Source organism: Microdochium trichocladiopsis, assembly GCF_020744255.1.
Source record: "Microdochium trichocladiopsis strain MPI-CAGE-CH-0230 chromosome Unknown B0I36scaffold_1, whole genome shotgun sequence".
Lineage (NCBI taxonomy): Eukaryota > Fungi > Ascomycota > Sordariomycetes > Xylariales > Microdochiaceae > Microdochium > Microdochium trichocladiopsis.
Window position 1 is genome coordinate 612896 of NW_025763544.1, and position 14549 is coordinate 627444.

General features: G+C 57.8%; 5 protein-coding genes across 5 annotated transcripts; 2 read left to right on the forward strand and 3 right to left on the reverse strand.

The window, feature by feature from the left end:
- Window positions 1-707: 707 nt before the first annotated feature.
- On the forward strand, window positions 708-3008 carry B0I36DRAFT_370767 (sulfate permease; the record flags this gene model as incomplete). Its single annotated transcript, XM_046159943.1, has 3 exons — window positions 708-1041; window positions 1110-2005; window positions 2073-3008. The coding sequence occupies 3 exons, from the start codon at window positions 708-710 to the stop codon at window positions 3006-3008; spliced, it is 2166 nt and encodes a 721-aa protein (XP_046017815.1).
- Window positions 3009-3652: 644 nt separating this feature from the next.
- Window positions 3653-4325, reverse strand: B0I36DRAFT_343611 (uncharacterized protein; the record flags this gene model as incomplete). The annotated part of the gene is made up of 2 exons (XM_046156178.1): window positions 3653-4115; window positions 4225-4325. 2 exons carry the CDS (start codon window positions 4323-4325, stop codon window positions 3653-3655), a joined length of 564 nt encoding a protein of 187 aa, XP_046017816.1.
- A 307-nt stretch (window positions 4326-4632) lies between these two features.
- Window positions 4633-6668, reverse strand: B0I36DRAFT_309240 (major facilitator superfamily domain-containing protein). The gene is made up of 2 exons (XM_046152115.1): window positions 6405-6668; window positions 4633-6287 (listed from the first exon to the last, which is right to left on the reverse strand). The coding sequence occupies exons 1-2, from the start codon at window positions 6562-6564 to the stop codon at window positions 4867-4869; spliced, it is 1581 nt and encodes a 526-aa protein (XP_046017817.1). The 5' UTR covers window positions 6565-6668; the 3' UTR covers window positions 4633-4866.
- A 1745-nt stretch (window positions 6669-8413) lies between these two features.
- B0I36DRAFT_234595 (uncharacterized protein) lies at window positions 8414-11008 on the forward strand (the record flags this gene model as incomplete). The annotated part of the gene is made up of 2 exons (XM_046149327.1): window positions 8414-9725; window positions 9780-11008. 2 exons carry the CDS (start codon window positions 8414-8416, stop codon window positions 11006-11008), a joined length of 2541 nt encoding a protein of 846 aa, XP_046017818.1.
- A 22-nt stretch (window positions 11009-11030) lies between these two features.
- B0I36DRAFT_309242 (uncharacterized protein) lies at window positions 11031-13039 on the reverse strand. The gene is made up of 2 exons (XM_046152116.1): window positions 12282-13039; window positions 11031-12191 (listed from the first exon to the last, which is right to left on the reverse strand). Exons 1-2 carry the CDS (start codon window positions 12927-12929, stop codon window positions 11445-11447), a joined length of 1395 nt encoding a protein of 464 aa, XP_046017819.1. The 5' UTR covers window positions 12930-13039; the 3' UTR covers window positions 11031-11444.
- Between the last annotated feature and the right edge of the window lie 1510 nt (window positions 13040-14549).

Genomic DNA, 14549 nt, shown 5'->3' on the forward strand with positions numbered 1-14549 from the left:
CCCTGGCCGGATTCCAATAAGAACTGCAGCCATGCCCGATGTGCTCGAGATCTGTGATTGCGAATGTGTGTGCGCGTGCGTGCGTGTGTGTGACACTTGCTGCAGGCAGGGGTGAGACGAAGAGCCCGGGAAAGGAGGAGGTGTGAGGAGAAAGAGGGGAAAACACTCACATCAGCATAATCACGGTCCACGACAGAGGCCAAACATCCCAGAGGATGCGGTGGTGTGGATGAGGAGGGGGGAAACGGACAGGCCTCGTACTCGCAGCAAGGAGCAGTCGCTTGCAGCCACTGCCACAGCACAATGGAGGTTGAGAGGCGCACAGCGCAAATGGGGAGAGCGTCACTCTTGCCCAGATGTAGCACGCCGGCCTGCCGCTCCGCGTGGGCGCTCGAAACTTTATTGGCTGGAGATGGCTGCAGGAGGACGGCCGGTAGCGATCGAGGTCTGCAAGTCTGACCTTCGATGGATGGTTGCTCTGCAGCGTCGTTGGCTGCCCGTTCAGGTAGAGACCTGGCCAGTCACGAGGAGGGCGGACGAACTCTATGGGCAAGATGCTCCATGATCCGTCTTGTTTATAATGGCGGTAGCGGCTTATACTCGTATCTTGACGGTTGAGTCTATTCACCTTACTCGAGTTCCCAACAACCCAGCCTAGCACTGACTATTCTCCCAAAGGAACCGTGCGAAGGTATACGTTCTTCACCATGGACAAGGTCCGCGAGAAGGCTTCCGCCCTCAAGGAAGAGCTGAGAACTGATGCCACGCTCAATCGTCTTGGAGAGATCGCCAGCACCAACCCAAAGAGTGCCCTGCCAGCTATAGGCGAATATTCTCTCAGCAAGTTCCCCATCATCGAGTGGCTTCCACGGTACCAGCCATCATGGCTTCTTCAAGATTTTGTTGCGGGCTTGACCATCGGCGTCATGCTCATCCCTCAAGGCTTAGCATATGCCCAAATCGCCACGATCCCAATCGAAAATGGACTATACTCTAGCTGGATTCCAGCTGCTATCGCAGTCTTCATGGGCACTTCCAAAGGTATGTGCTGCCAAGGATACACACGCAGGGCAACTACCATGACTGACTTGGCTTTTGAACACATCCAGATCTTTCGACTGGCCCTACGTCCATCCTCGGACTTTTGACTGCCGAAATCATAGTCGACCTTCAGGACGAGTATACCCCAGCTCAGATCTCCACCGCCGTCGCCCTCATGGTTGGAGTATATGGCCTGATTCTCGGCATGCTTGAGCTCGGCTTCATCCTCGACTACGTCTCTGTCCCCGTCCTGACTGGATTCATCTCCGCCACTGCTCTTGTTATCGGCTTTGGCCAGGTCTCCAAGCTCATTGGCCTTGATGACGTGCCCGACGGCGTCTTCTTCACGCTCGGAGACGTGCTCAAGCGACTGCCCGAGTGGGACGGTCCAACCTGTGGTGTTGGTTTCGGGTCGATATTCATGCTCATCATCTTGCAAAAGATCGGCCAGCGGTTTGGAAAGAAGCACTTCATCATCAAGTACCTCTCCTCCAGCCGCGCCGTCATCGTGCTCGTCATCTTCACCCTCATTTCATATCTGGTCAACAAGGACCGTGACGTGAAGCACTATGTCTTCGCCGTTACCAAAGTCCACACCAACGGGATCAGTAGTCCCTCAGTCCCTGAGTCCGGCCTTGTGGGCAAAGTTGCTGGTCGGGCCATTGCTCCCTTCATGGCCTGTGCGCTAGAGCACTTGGCTGTCGGAAAGGCTTTTGGTCGCAAGAACAACTACACCATCGGCCAGAGCCAGGAGCTCAACTACTTGGGCGTGACCAACATCATCAACAGCTTCTTCCACGTCATGCCTGTCGGAGGCGCCATGTCCCGGACTGCGGTCAATAGCGAGTGCCGTGTCCGTAGCCCTCTGTATGGCGCGATCACCGCGGGCTTCATTGTCCTGACGCTTTACGTGTTCTCTCCGGCGCTTTACTGGCTACCCAAGTCGACCCTCGCAGCTATCATTGTACGTACTTGTCCTCCACTGCAGTGACATCAGCCTGTGACACAAACCATTGACACTCATCCAATAGATCATGGCCGTCATCCACTTGTTTGGACCACTGTCCCTGTTCTGGAGATACTGGCGCATCTCCTTGGCCGACTTTATCGCCTCCATGGTCGCCTTCTGGGTCACCATCTTTGTCTCTGCCGAGATTGGCATTGGCGCTGCAGGAGGCTTCAGCATCGTCTGGTCCCTGGTGCGAGCGGCCTTTGCCAAGCCCGACGTGAACACTGGCGGTACAAGCCACGGCACCTCCTCCGGATCGTCGTCGGACCCCGAGACAGGACACGCTGGCCGTAGGGGTACGGACGCCACATTCAACAGCCAGAAGCCCACCACGAAGGAGATTGAAGCACTCGACCGCCAAACCACATTCGGCACTGCCGAGTACACTCCCAGTACCGGCAACTACCCCTCCCGTGCCCGGGCCGATCCACTGCCCGAGGATACAGCCGTCGTCCGCTTCACCGACAACATCTTCTTCCCCAACGCGTACAGGGGTAAGACGACCGCGCTCGAGGGAATCCAGCTCGTGTATCCGGCCGTCCGCCCCTCCTCATCGGCCCAAAACGCCGAACGCATCTGGACCGTCGCGGCAGAGCGCCGTCTCGAGCGCCTGCGTGCACTGCGTGGTGTCGTGCTCAAGGATACCGCCTTGGCCGTGGTCGTGTGGGACCTGACGCGGGTGTCGTGGATCGACACGACGGGCATCATCGCCCTCGGCGAGCTCAAGGACGATATCCATCGGCAGCTGGGCAAGTATGTGCAGATTCGCATGGTCGGAGTGAACGAGAAGGTGAGGCGCAAGTTCTGGCGGGCGAAGTGGAAGGTCGTGGATGTCGAGGAGTCGAGGGCCGGAGTCGAGGGCGATGTGGTGTACGGCTCGCTCGAGGAAGCGATCTGGCACCGCGAGGAGATGGAGAAGGGGAGCTTTGAAGGCGTGACGCTGGAGAAGAGTGGCTGATTTCCTTCGGATGCGGAGCTGAGACGATATGGAACAAACTGGAGGACTCAGGTCGTCATATAGGGTTATCGTATTTACGTACATTCTTTTCTTCTCAGGGCTGAGTAAATGGCTAGTGGTTTCTCTTTCGATGCTCTGCTTGCTCAATGAAGCCAAGTTCTTCTGCCACATTTGCGGAGGGTGTTCCCCTTCCTAGGCTGCTTGTCTAATCCGGATAAAAAAAGCTGCAGCCAGCCTCATCTCATGTGGAAGCTCTCGCATTTAGACTATCCAAGAATGAGAAAGATCTCCTACAAGTCCATAGCTTCCTAGCCGAGCTTTTCAACCTGCCCACTTGCGCGCCGATATGCCACACCGTCCACCCATTCCACCCACAAAACCGCGTACACCTCCCTGTTTATAGTCCAGTGGCCAAGCACCTCTTTTAAGACTTGTCGACTGACCGCAAAGAGCTCGATCCGTTCACTTGCTGAGGTTGCGCTGGAAGCAGAAGCCGCGCAACCGCAAAGCCGTTGTGCCTGCTGCTTGTTGTGCAGATGGAGCTGTCTAATAACTTTGTCCTTATATTTGTCGCGCTGATCGAACCAGCTGCTGGCAATTCTTGTCTGGGAGCTCGGATCTGCATCTGCAGAATGGCAAGAGAACTATGTAGTGATGGGGAACGTCTCCTGCATTTCGTGGCTGACTATATCGACGGGAATCGATCTAGCCTCTCGTCCTGAGAACTGTCCAGCACCATGCCATCCTACCCAGGACCACAAGGGAAGATGGCATGGGTGGAGGCGAGCGTTGTCAGGGCGGACCGAGGGCTGGCGGCGCCGAAGGTTCGTGCCAGTCGCAGGGCTCCAGCTCAGTGCGGCATCGAAGAACATCTGTGGGAGGCCGCATATGAAGCCGCCGTGGAAGGTACGGCTCAAGCACGTGAGCAAGCCTGTAGTCCTCGGAAGAGCGTCCTCATCATAGGTCAATCGTCGCCTGTTATAATCCCGAATCAGTCGACCCAAGCTGTGAAGTTCTGTGGTGCCGTTCAGGATACTGGCCAAGTGAATATCGGCCTCGTGCCCGAAATCGAGTAGTTCGACATGGGGCTGTTCTCCAGGTCGCGTGCTGACAGGTCCATCGTAGAAAGGAGTTTTGGATGATCAGATGCCTGGGCGACATTGCGAACTCCTGATATGTCCAAGCCCGACTACGATACAGCCGTTCGCCTTCCGACCTCTCGTACTTGCCCGGCTGGAAGAATTCTCCCAAGAACGGGATTGCGTCTGGGCGGTGCACTGATCGTTCAGATATCCCCTTGGAGCCCTGGAAGACCATGTTCAGCATCTCCATACAACACGACGACGGTGAAGGCAGCACTCGCGTTCCCTTTTTATATGCTGACATAAACGTGCGCGTCAGCTTTTCTCGACGCAAGAGACCCAGCCTCACTCGACTGAGGCAGAGACGAAGGGGCGATTTCTTTTAGCAGCCGGCGTTGAACATCCAGGACACCCGTCGGTATGACCTTCCTGTTATGCCCGAAAAGGAGAAAGCTAACTGTGACGAAGTACTACTATCCACTAGGACATCCAGCCTAGTAGCATTGAGTAGGAAATCTACGAGGAGGGTGTTCATATTCAGACTGTTGTCTAACCAGGAGCTCAACTAATAGCTCAAATTGTTCATAATCTATTTACTTTTGTCTATTTGTAGGACATTTGATGAGGAGGTCACTTCCAACTCCAAGGGAACTGAGTCGTTGCCCAAGACCCACCCGGTCTAGTATAGAACCAGGAGAAAGTCGGCTTTTGCCCTATTTGTCAACGAGAATACCCGACACTATACCAGTAGGCTGGAATAGAGCAATGTGCGGATTTCAGCCGGCACGCGCAGTCTCTCCCACCCTTTTGCTCTCCATCCTCCAGCCTGCTCCAAACCTCCAGGCAATCACCACTCCTGCCATCGCAAGCACTTGCACGCCCGCACAGATAGTGAAACACCAGCCAACACCGACGCCATTGATCAGGGGCATCACGAAGCTTGTTCCGCCCGCCGCGAAAAGACACCTCGCGAGATTCAGACTCGCACTCGCCGCAGCGCTGCGGTCAGAGAACACGTCAACCAGATAGGTCATGATGACGGACTGCGTGGAGACGACGGTCCAGCCGGTGATGAACGTCGATATGATGGGAATCGCGATGGGGACGGTGGCGGGGTAAGCAATGCACCATCCAAAGAGGACAATGGAGAGGCACTGGGCGAGCGCGAAGATGGGGACCAGGCGCAGGCGGGCGTTTTCCAAGGGGAAGCCGTCGTCAGCGTCTTCCGTGCTGTCGTCGACTATGGGACCGGCCGATGCAGGGCCAGGACCGCCGCCTTCCTCCATGCCTCGAGTCTTTTCTCCTGCGTGCGCGGCCTTTACCCGCCGGTAGTCTCTGTCCAGGATTTTCCCCGTGATGAGAGTGCCCAGCATCGACCCGACACCGTTCGCTATGAATGTCAGCCCGACTTGCGTCTGGCTGAGGCCGAAGCGCTCCTCAAAGAGGGTCGACATGGCAGTGATGCTCATCTGCCAGACGGCATAGTAGGTCGCCAAGAATACGATCAGAGGCGCAGCATGCTTACTGATGAGGATGCGAAACGGCCCGGTGATGTCGATGTGTTTCTTCTCTACTGCCGGCGAAGGGGAGGAGAGGTTGATGTCGTTGCGAGTTGTTCTTTGATAAACGATCAACGGCTGGCGGAGGAAAACACCTGCAGGGGTGCGTGTGCCGTTACCGACGATGGAGCGCAGAGTCTCTGGCAAAATGACGGTCATGGCGACGAGGAAGCATCCGCCGTAGATTGTGAGGAGCCAGAAGATGGATCGCCAGCCAAGGGAGCCGGACAGAGCTCCGCCAATGATGGGCCCGACCGCGACGGGCACAAGCAGTCCTGCCTGGAAGATTCCCATATAGCTGCCACGGTCCGCGCGGGTGGTGATGTCGCCCACGACACCAGACCCTATGGCGATGGTGCTGGCGCTCCCCGTGCTCTGGAGGCATCGGAGGACGACAAGTGTGGCATAGTTCTGCGTCTCTGCGAGCCCGATGCACGCGCCGATGAAGACGAGGAAGGTGAGGAAGTAAGCGGTGCGGCGGCCCTTGACGTCAGAAACAGGGCCCCAAAGGCTGGGAGCAATGCCCTGGAAGATGAGGTACGAAGTGACGGTGAGGTTGACGAGTTCGATAGAGACGTCGAGGTCGCGGGCGACGGTCGGTAGCGCTGGGAAGTAGATGTTGGATGCAAAGCCGGAGACTAGTTGCGAATCGCGACAAAGAAACGTGATGTTAGCACGGGTCCAATAGGGGAGGTTGTTGTGATGTTAGAGCTTGCTGTGCATAGTCCTGAGCAATGTCGACAGGGCATGCTTACAGGTGGCCGCAATCGAGACCATGGTCACGATGAAAGCCTTTTGCCGCTTGTCAAAGATGCTGTACAGCTCCTGCTGCTCGCGAGCCGCTGGAGCATTCCCTGAACCAGCAGGAGCTTCCTCGTGGCATTGTTCACGGGGGGCATCGTCCTGAGCGGACATTTTGCATGCTTTATTTCAGGTCAAGTCTCTATCTATCAATCGGTTTGCCCAGCGTGATGAGGCATACACAGTAGTGTAAACGTGTAGTTGGGCATGAGGCATCAGGACAGGGGCAGAATCGATGAGAATCTGGGGAAAGTTTGGTTGCCTTTATACCCGCCAGGAACCAGCCCTAGTCCCGGACTTAGGCCGGCCGAAGCGCGTGATCTCCGGTCTCGCCATTACGTAAAGGGCGCACGAGCAACGTCATTCAGCGCATCCAGGAAACCAATGGATCTCTAGAGTAGATTCCTTGTCCACTGTGCAACGCAGACAAGCTCAACAGAAGAGAACAGAAAATACAGACACCGAGAAAGTACGGGCTTAATCTACCGGAAATGGCCTGATTCGCGCCCGGGGGCCGGTGCGTTCAATTACATAATGGCTTGGGTGCATTTGTTTTATTCTTTTTGAATAAAAGAAGCGACTGCAGCCAGGAACAGACCTTTCGCTACTAGTATAGACAGCACAGTGAGTTCTCTGCGCCTGCTGCGCAAGGCACCAGGTTCACCTCGGGTTCTCGTTTGCTCAAGATGATCCTTCTCTGCTACCCGGGGACAAGTGAGCTGAGGCAACAAGATGAGGGTATTGTGCGGTTTGTCATTGCTTGATTCGAGCCTCACCATTAAGCAGATCTCTGTCCTGAACATCGAGTTGCGACAACCTAATCCGTGAATGTCATGGCTTACTTGGGTACAATGGCGTGATCGAAATTGTCATCTCTGAGCTCCCCGAAAATCGCGCGCACTGTCTTTGTGTGACAATGCAATGAGGCATGTTCGACCGAGTGGTTTATATTCACCCTAACTATTTATATGATCCAGAGTGATCTTGCCACAAATGTTTGCAGTAGAGGTTTTGCCCGCCTGCCGCGATATGTACCTCAATGAAGGGATAAAGCACGAAAGCTTTTATCCATAGCCACCAACCTCAGGATATAAAATGCTGTCACTCCGGCGGCTCATCCCACTTCTGAGATCTTCGCCTCTGGAGGCTTGGAGTCGTCTCAGAAGGACAGAATAGTGCGTGGGAAGCGAAAAAGCCCGCTACACGAATCGAGGAAGTATGCAACGGCTTCAATCCTGAGGACAGATTATGACCTCCCCCGTTCTCAAGACAATATACCTGCACCTCCCGTGGTATTTTGCCGGGCTCCTACTAAGGGGCAGTCATGAGCTTATCACTAAAAGCAGGGATGACATTCGATAAGTAGGGCGCAGCTTTGCTGGGTTCTCAAATTCAGTGGAATGATTCCGCTTGGAGGACATCACTATTTTTAGTTCTTGTAGCTACCTGGTCACGGGAAACTTCTTTAGCATAAATTGCGCCCGATAAACATGGGACCTGCTGACTTGATTTCTAAGTCGCAATCCTGTGATAGACAGGGTTGTCGTACTAGTACATAGTAGGGAGGCGCGACGTTGTTATCAATGAGGGGTAAAACAAGGTTGCGTCGTGGGGACAGGCCTGGCGGTGATCGTCGTATCCAATTGCAACCTCAACAGCCGCGCCAATCCCTGGACTTACATCGTCGGGAGATAGCGCCTTGCCATGGGTAGCCGGCAGCCATTTTATAAAACCATGTTGATTATGGCTCTTGATGACAGACTGCATGCAGAACAGCATTTGCTTTTCTCCACAAGTTGACAACTTACAGTAGGTTTGCAAAAGTAGTCCTCCCCAACTCCTAGAGAATACTGTGGCGGCAGCAATCATAATCATCTTTGTTCAAGCTCAGCTAACTCATTGGATGGTCCCGCCACTCTTTAGAACTCGAAGTGCAAACATGTGGGCTGTCCAAGGCGGCTACATGCTGCGGCCGTTCTTGATCCTCGCAGGAGTCATCTTTGGCACAACAGCTCACCAAGGAGGACACTACCATGACTCTGTCAACACAATTCCACGTGCGGTGGCAGGCCAGAGCCTTGCTGGGACCGGGCCGGTCCGCCCGTTCCGTCTTGACCAAGTATCTCTAGAATCCAGCCTCTTCACGGAGAAGCGAGACAGGATTAAATCATTCATCAAGAACTACGACGAGCGGCGGTTTCTTGTACTCTTCAACAATCAAGCCGGCCGGCCCAATCCAGCAGACGTCACCACCCCCGGAGGCTGGGAAGATGGCGGCCTGCTGAGCGGCCACTGGACAGGCCACTACATGACTGCCCTAGCCCAGTCCTACGCCGAGCACAAGGAGGAATCCTACAAGCAAAAGCTCGACTGGATGGTCAGCGAGCTCGCGGCATGCCAGGAGGCCATCACGGCCCGGATGTCCTCCCCGTCTCCCGACCCAGCCCTCTGGACCCCGACACACCCAGGCTATCTCGGCGCCCTGCCCGAGGACACGGCCCTGCGCCTCGGGCCGCCACGCTGGGCCGTGTACGGGGGCAACCTGAGCACAAACACCTGGGCGCCATGGTACACGCAGCACAAGATCATGCGCGGGCTGCTCGACGCGTACTACCACACGGGCAACACGCAGGCGCTGTCCGTCGTCACGCGCATGGCGGACTGGGCACACCTGGCGCTCACGCTGGGCGACATGAACCACCCGCTGTACTCGGGCAACAACATCACCCGCGCCGAGCTGGACCGCATGTGGGACCTGTACATTGCGGGCGAGTTTGGCGGCGCGAACGAGGTGTTCCCCGAGATCTACAAGCTCACGGGCGGCAACGACACAAAGCACCTCGAGACGGCCAAGTTTTTCGACAACCGCGCGAGCCTGTTCCCCGCGGCCGTGCAGGACCGGGACATCCTCGTGGTCGGGCCCGCGGAGCTGGCCGCCATCAACGCCGGCGGCAAAGGTCGGCGCCGGGAGCGGCTCCACGCCAACACGCACGTCCCGCAGTTCGTCGGGTACCTCCGCGTGTACGAGTACACGGGGGAGAGCGAGTACCTCGCCGCGGCCAAGAACTTTTACCACTGGATAGTTCCGCACCGGCTGTTCGCGAGCGGCGGGACTGGCGGGACGTACCCGGGCGCCAGCGACGGCACGAACCCGGAGCTGTTCCAGAACCGCGGCAACATTGCGCGGGCGATTGCCGAGAACGGGGCAGAGACGTGTACGACGTACAACGTGCTCAAGCTCGCCAGGGGACTGTTCCTGCTTGAGAACGGGGCCGGTGCGGAGGAGGAGGAGGAGGAGGGCAGCACAGCGGCCGCGCAGGGGCTATCAGAGGGCTACATGGACACATACGAGCGAGGATTGTTTAACATGATCCTGGGTTCCCGCGCCGACCAGGATAGCACCAACAACGACGACGACGGCCCGCTGCTGACGTATTTCCAGCCGCTGACCCCCGGGTCTCGGCGCGAGTATGGCAACACGGGCACGTGCTGCGGCGGCACGGGTATGGAAAGCCACACGAAGTATCAGGAGACGATCTACTTCCAGTCTGATGCCGCAGGCGGTGGTGCATCTGCAACACTGTGGGTGAACTTGTACATTGCCTCGACGCTACAGTGGGAGGAACGAGGAGTGGTGGTAAAGCAGGACACGGCCTTTCCAAGGGACGACCTGGTGACTTTCACAATCTCTCGACCCGACTCGGCGTCTACAGACGACATCAGCCTGGCCATCAAATTGCGCATCCCAGCCTGGATCCGCCCAGGAACGCTCTCTCTCCTCATCAATGGCGAGCAGCAGCAAGAACTGGAGCAGACCGCGAAACCCGGTTCCTACCTCACACTCCCCAAGAGCACCTGGCGGCCCAACGACACCATACAGCTCAAACTGCCCATGACCATCCGCGTCGAGCGCGCGAGCGATCGGCCAGACACCCAGGCGCTCATGTACGGCCCCGTGCTGCTCCAGACCGTCGGCAGCCCCCCTCCGGCTTCCAGCAACGACACGGCAGACAACGGGCCGCCCTTCTGGGAGTTGTCCCTGTACCAGTACCTCAAGCTGGACGGGGACTACTCCCGGGCAGCCATCGTAGCTCTAAACACCACCAGCACCGCCACCACCAGGAGGAGGGCCAACGGCGGCAACGACGACGACCCGCTCTTCACGACAACCACCACCTCCGGCCAAGCCCTCCCCGTGCGGCCGTACTACATCAGCATCCCGGGGGACCCGGTGTCGTCGTACTTCCGGCGCGTCGAGCCGACGATCCTGTTCGGCACCGTGCAGACGCACATCACCAACCGCAAGCGCGATGACGGCCTGCCCGCGTATAACGTCCCCGTGCAAGGTGTCCCCGCTCCGGGCCACGACGGGCTGACTTTCCTCGACGTCGTGTGGGACCAGGCCCCCTTTGCGGACCACGCGCGGTTCGTGAGCACCGTGGACAAGGTGATGAGCGACTTTGTGGCGCTGGGCGTGTACGATGATGCCGAGGCCCAGGTGGTTGTTGACAAGGCCAAAGAGGCGGAGAGGGATCTGGATCCCGCTGGGGATTGGTAGGTAGCGCGCGGGGATCTGGATTTTGGGGGGGGGGGGGGTTCTTGAACGGCGGCGGTTATGGAGATGCGGGTTGCGCATTCCCCAGCGAGTTTCGGGCGTAGGTGCCATTGTGAAAGTGTGCTAGGAAGGATTATTCGAAGTTGAGGCAACCCGAATTGTGATATTCTGGTGGATTTCCCATGGTTCTTTTGGTACGCACACAGCGAACGACGTTTGCTTTGTGGGAAACAGAGAGAGAGAGAGAGAGAATGGGGTTCGTGGTATTATTCTCGTTTCAAAAGTCCCCAAGTCCACACAACAGCGTGCTGTCTATGCTACCATGCCTTGCCACGCCATGCCATGCCGAATTCCATTCCCATAATACGCTTCGTCAAAACATTGCTCGCCGGCCACCCGTGCTGCCAGTGCCTGCAGGTCCTCTGGGTGGACCCGCAACTCAGGGGTGCACATTGCGGTTCTTCTCGTTGACAATCTTCCGGAGCGGCCGGATCATCGCCCGCCGGTACTTGACGTACAGGAAGAAGGCGTCCTTGAGAACCACAAACAGGCAACCGCCGACCAGACTCCGGCCCCAGCGCTCCTGCAGGAGACCCGTGAGCGGGCCTCTCAATGGCCGCGTGACCATCCTGGCTGGCAGCACCGCACGCAAAATCTCGCCGGCACCGTAGCAGACGGCGGGGAAAGTGAGAGCGCCAGCAATAAAGTTGAACGGCGACTTGTCTCCGAGGTCGAACACGCGTTGCCTGCCCTCGCCGCCTCCGCCATGCGCATTCCCCCCTCCGTTGCCACCGACGGCAGCGTTTGCGGGCTGCGGCACGTCGCCGACATTGTCCTCTGGGTTGATCTCGTTCTCCTCCGGGCCGCCGTTGCCGCCAAAGTTGAAGTTGATCTGTGCTTGGAAGAGCAGCTCGCGATCCTCGCCGCCTTCGCGGTTGGCATCGGCGGCGGCGACGGCGTGCCGCTCGGCTTGGGCGGTGTTGTTCAGATTCCGCGCGTCGTCGCCGTACAGGTGCGGCGCACGCGCTATCCGCTCCCATCGCTTCTCCATGTTGAAGAACAGTTTGCGGTAGACGTAGTAGTACGTGGACTTGATGGCAGGAACCATGAGCATTGCCTGCTCGAAGCTGGGCGGCCAGGCACTCTGGCTCGCATCGAGTCGACCGAGGTTCGCCCACGATATTGCCTGTGATTTGCCAACACAAGTTAGTACGCTGTTCCAGCTCTCCGACGTTGTTGCATTGTGGCGGAGATCAGGAGAGGAGAAGGCGCTCACCAATAATGTCGTGGGTATGGAGAAGATGCCACCCAGATTGAGGCGGTTCAGGATCAGTCCTGGCCCGATGAAGGGCAGGACGAAGAAGTGGGCAAAGTTGATGGATGGCTCAGCAGGCGCCAGCGGGATGAGGCTCCGGAGATACCCCTCGAGGCCTTTGTTGGCAACATCCTTGATGATGAAGTGGGTGGCGGCCTCGGGGCCTGCAAAGATCTCGATGGCCTCGACGCCGTAGAGGGCGCTGCCGACGAGGGCGCCGGAGCCGATGAAGCTGAGGAGGATTGTCGGGGACCAGGTGGTGAGGAGGCGGTTGAGGTAGTCGCCGAGGTGGACGAGGGGGTCGTACTGCTCGATCATGCGGATCTTGCTCTTGCACTGGGGGCAGACGAGGGGCTTCTGCTGGATCTCGAGGTCTGCGAGCCAGTCGAGGAGGCAGTCCTGGTGGCCCTCGAGCGAGCACTTGCAGGGCGTCGACCAGTCGCGAGGCAGGTTGCGGGCGTTCTCGTCGGTGAGGCAGACAAAGCATCGCCGGGTGTCGGTAGGCGGCGATGACGCAGGCGTGAGGGTGTCGGCAGGAGGAGCGGAGGCGGGAGTAGGCTCTGCCGCGCCTTGCGAAGGGGGCGGCGACGGACCCGGCGGTGAAGACATGACGGTTGGCTGTGCAAGCAGGGGGCTCGAGCCGACGAGGGCGGAGGCGCCACGGGTTGATCGCAGACACGACAGCGAGGTGGTTGATGGAGGATGAGGCGCGGCGGTTGGTCCTGGTGATGTCAGGACGCTAGTCTAGCTTGACTGTTGCTGGTGCGGACGGGGGCCTCGGCTGGCTGGGCCCCCGTGGTAGTAGGCGCCGCCCCGCAGTCGAGCCAACAGGTAGGGGATCCCAGTGCCGGCCGCAGCTCCCGTGCCTGGACAAAGTGAGCAAGCGCTCCAGGGCTAATTAGTCCCCAGGGACCAAGGCTTCTCAAACAGGCAACTTCCCAGCCACGACCCTTCCCAGATGCGCCACTTCATGGTCGATGGCGTAAACAGGATTGCCTTGTAGGGTTAAGTGTGGTGGTACCTCCTTGTCCCTTGGGCGGTTTCGGTGGAAGCCTCTGATAGCTCGTGCGCAAACTGTTGGTATTCCATATCACTCCTTCGTCCTTTCAACAGGCAGTCTTCTATTCAAGCACGGGGTTCTCCGGCCCTCGCCGGAACCACCGCAGGAGCCTCTATTCGGTCCAAGTCGGACGAAGCCAAGCCCAATACCGACGAGCTCCATGTCCATGTAGGGCTGACCGCAAGTAGCGTCGCTGAGATCCAGCCCCCCTTGGACTCGAAGTATGAGGCCGCAAGATATGATGCTGACTAGGGTCCAGGTCCTAGCAAACAGCCCTAAGCATACTGTGAATAAGGCTCCTGCCGATTATTCTGCAAAATCGCCTTTCTCAGGAACAGACATTCTGGCTGTCTGGTGGTCGGACGCGTATACGACGTTGTGCCGGTGCCAAACATAGAAACAACCTGTAGCCATGCTTGTCCTGTCAAAGGAGAAAGCTTGTCGTAAAGAGAGAGCCCTGTACGAATGGGTGCCGACGCAACTAGTCGGAGAATCACAAATTTGGCTTGCACGAGTCGTTGGGCCAGGGGGGGAGCCGTCGGCCGAGTCTGTCAACCTCAGCCCATCAGCCACGTGCCGGCCAATTTAGCCAGCGCCAGCACTCTGAATCTCACAGCTGGGCCCTGTGAGGCCACTTTGATTCCACATGCCGCTGACGCTAGCATGTCCTTGAGAACGGGTTCCATGGACGAGCACCACAGATGATGATGGCGGACACCCTTGCCGGGATGGGACTGTTGTTCTTGTGTACGTTCATTACGGACGTACTTTACGTACGCTAGTCGAGCATTGTGCCTGACAGCAGTGACCTGGCTGGCAGCTTGCGCGTCCGCTGCCCCCTGTGCGCGGGTCCGAGACGGGAGCTGTCGTGTCCCTGCGAGGTGCCAATAGAGTTATTACGGGCCCTGTTTCCCGCAAGCTTTTGTTCTGGAGCCGCATGGGATCGATAGGGCGATCGGCAGCAGGCCGAGTCAATGGTGCAACGCCTAGTTGGCCGTGGCCGCGTGGCAGCATGCCTGAAACCTCCACCATGGCCCACGACGTGACGCGCTCTTTATCTCACAGGAGCAAGGGAGACGCAATCCCCAGGCATACCACTTGCATCGCAGTCACCATGTGCCGGGCACCCCCCCTGCCGCCGACAGGCGCTTTGACGCGAATAAGCTTAC

What these genes read in the sequence shown, in the direction of transcription:
- B0I36DRAFT_309240 (XM_046152115.1), bottom strand. Translation starts at nt 6,564, where the DNA reads ATGTCCGCTCAGGACGATGCCCCCCGTGAACAATGCCACGAGGAAGCT. An exon ending in GGTCTCGATTGCGGCCACCT is followed by an intron (nt 6,288 to 6,404) that starts GTAAGCATGCCC and finishes ATTCGCAACTAG; the next exon opens with TCTCCGGCTTTGCATCCAAC.
- B0I36DRAFT_309242 (XM_046152116.1), bottom strand. Translation starts at nt 12,929, where the DNA reads ATGTCTTCACCGCCGGGTCCGTCGCCGCCCCCTTCGCAAGGCGCGGCA. An exon ending in CCATACCCACGACATTATTG is followed by an intron (nt 12,192 to 12,281) that starts GTGAGCGCCTTC and finishes GGCAAATCACAG; the next exon opens with GCAATATCGTGGGCGAACCT.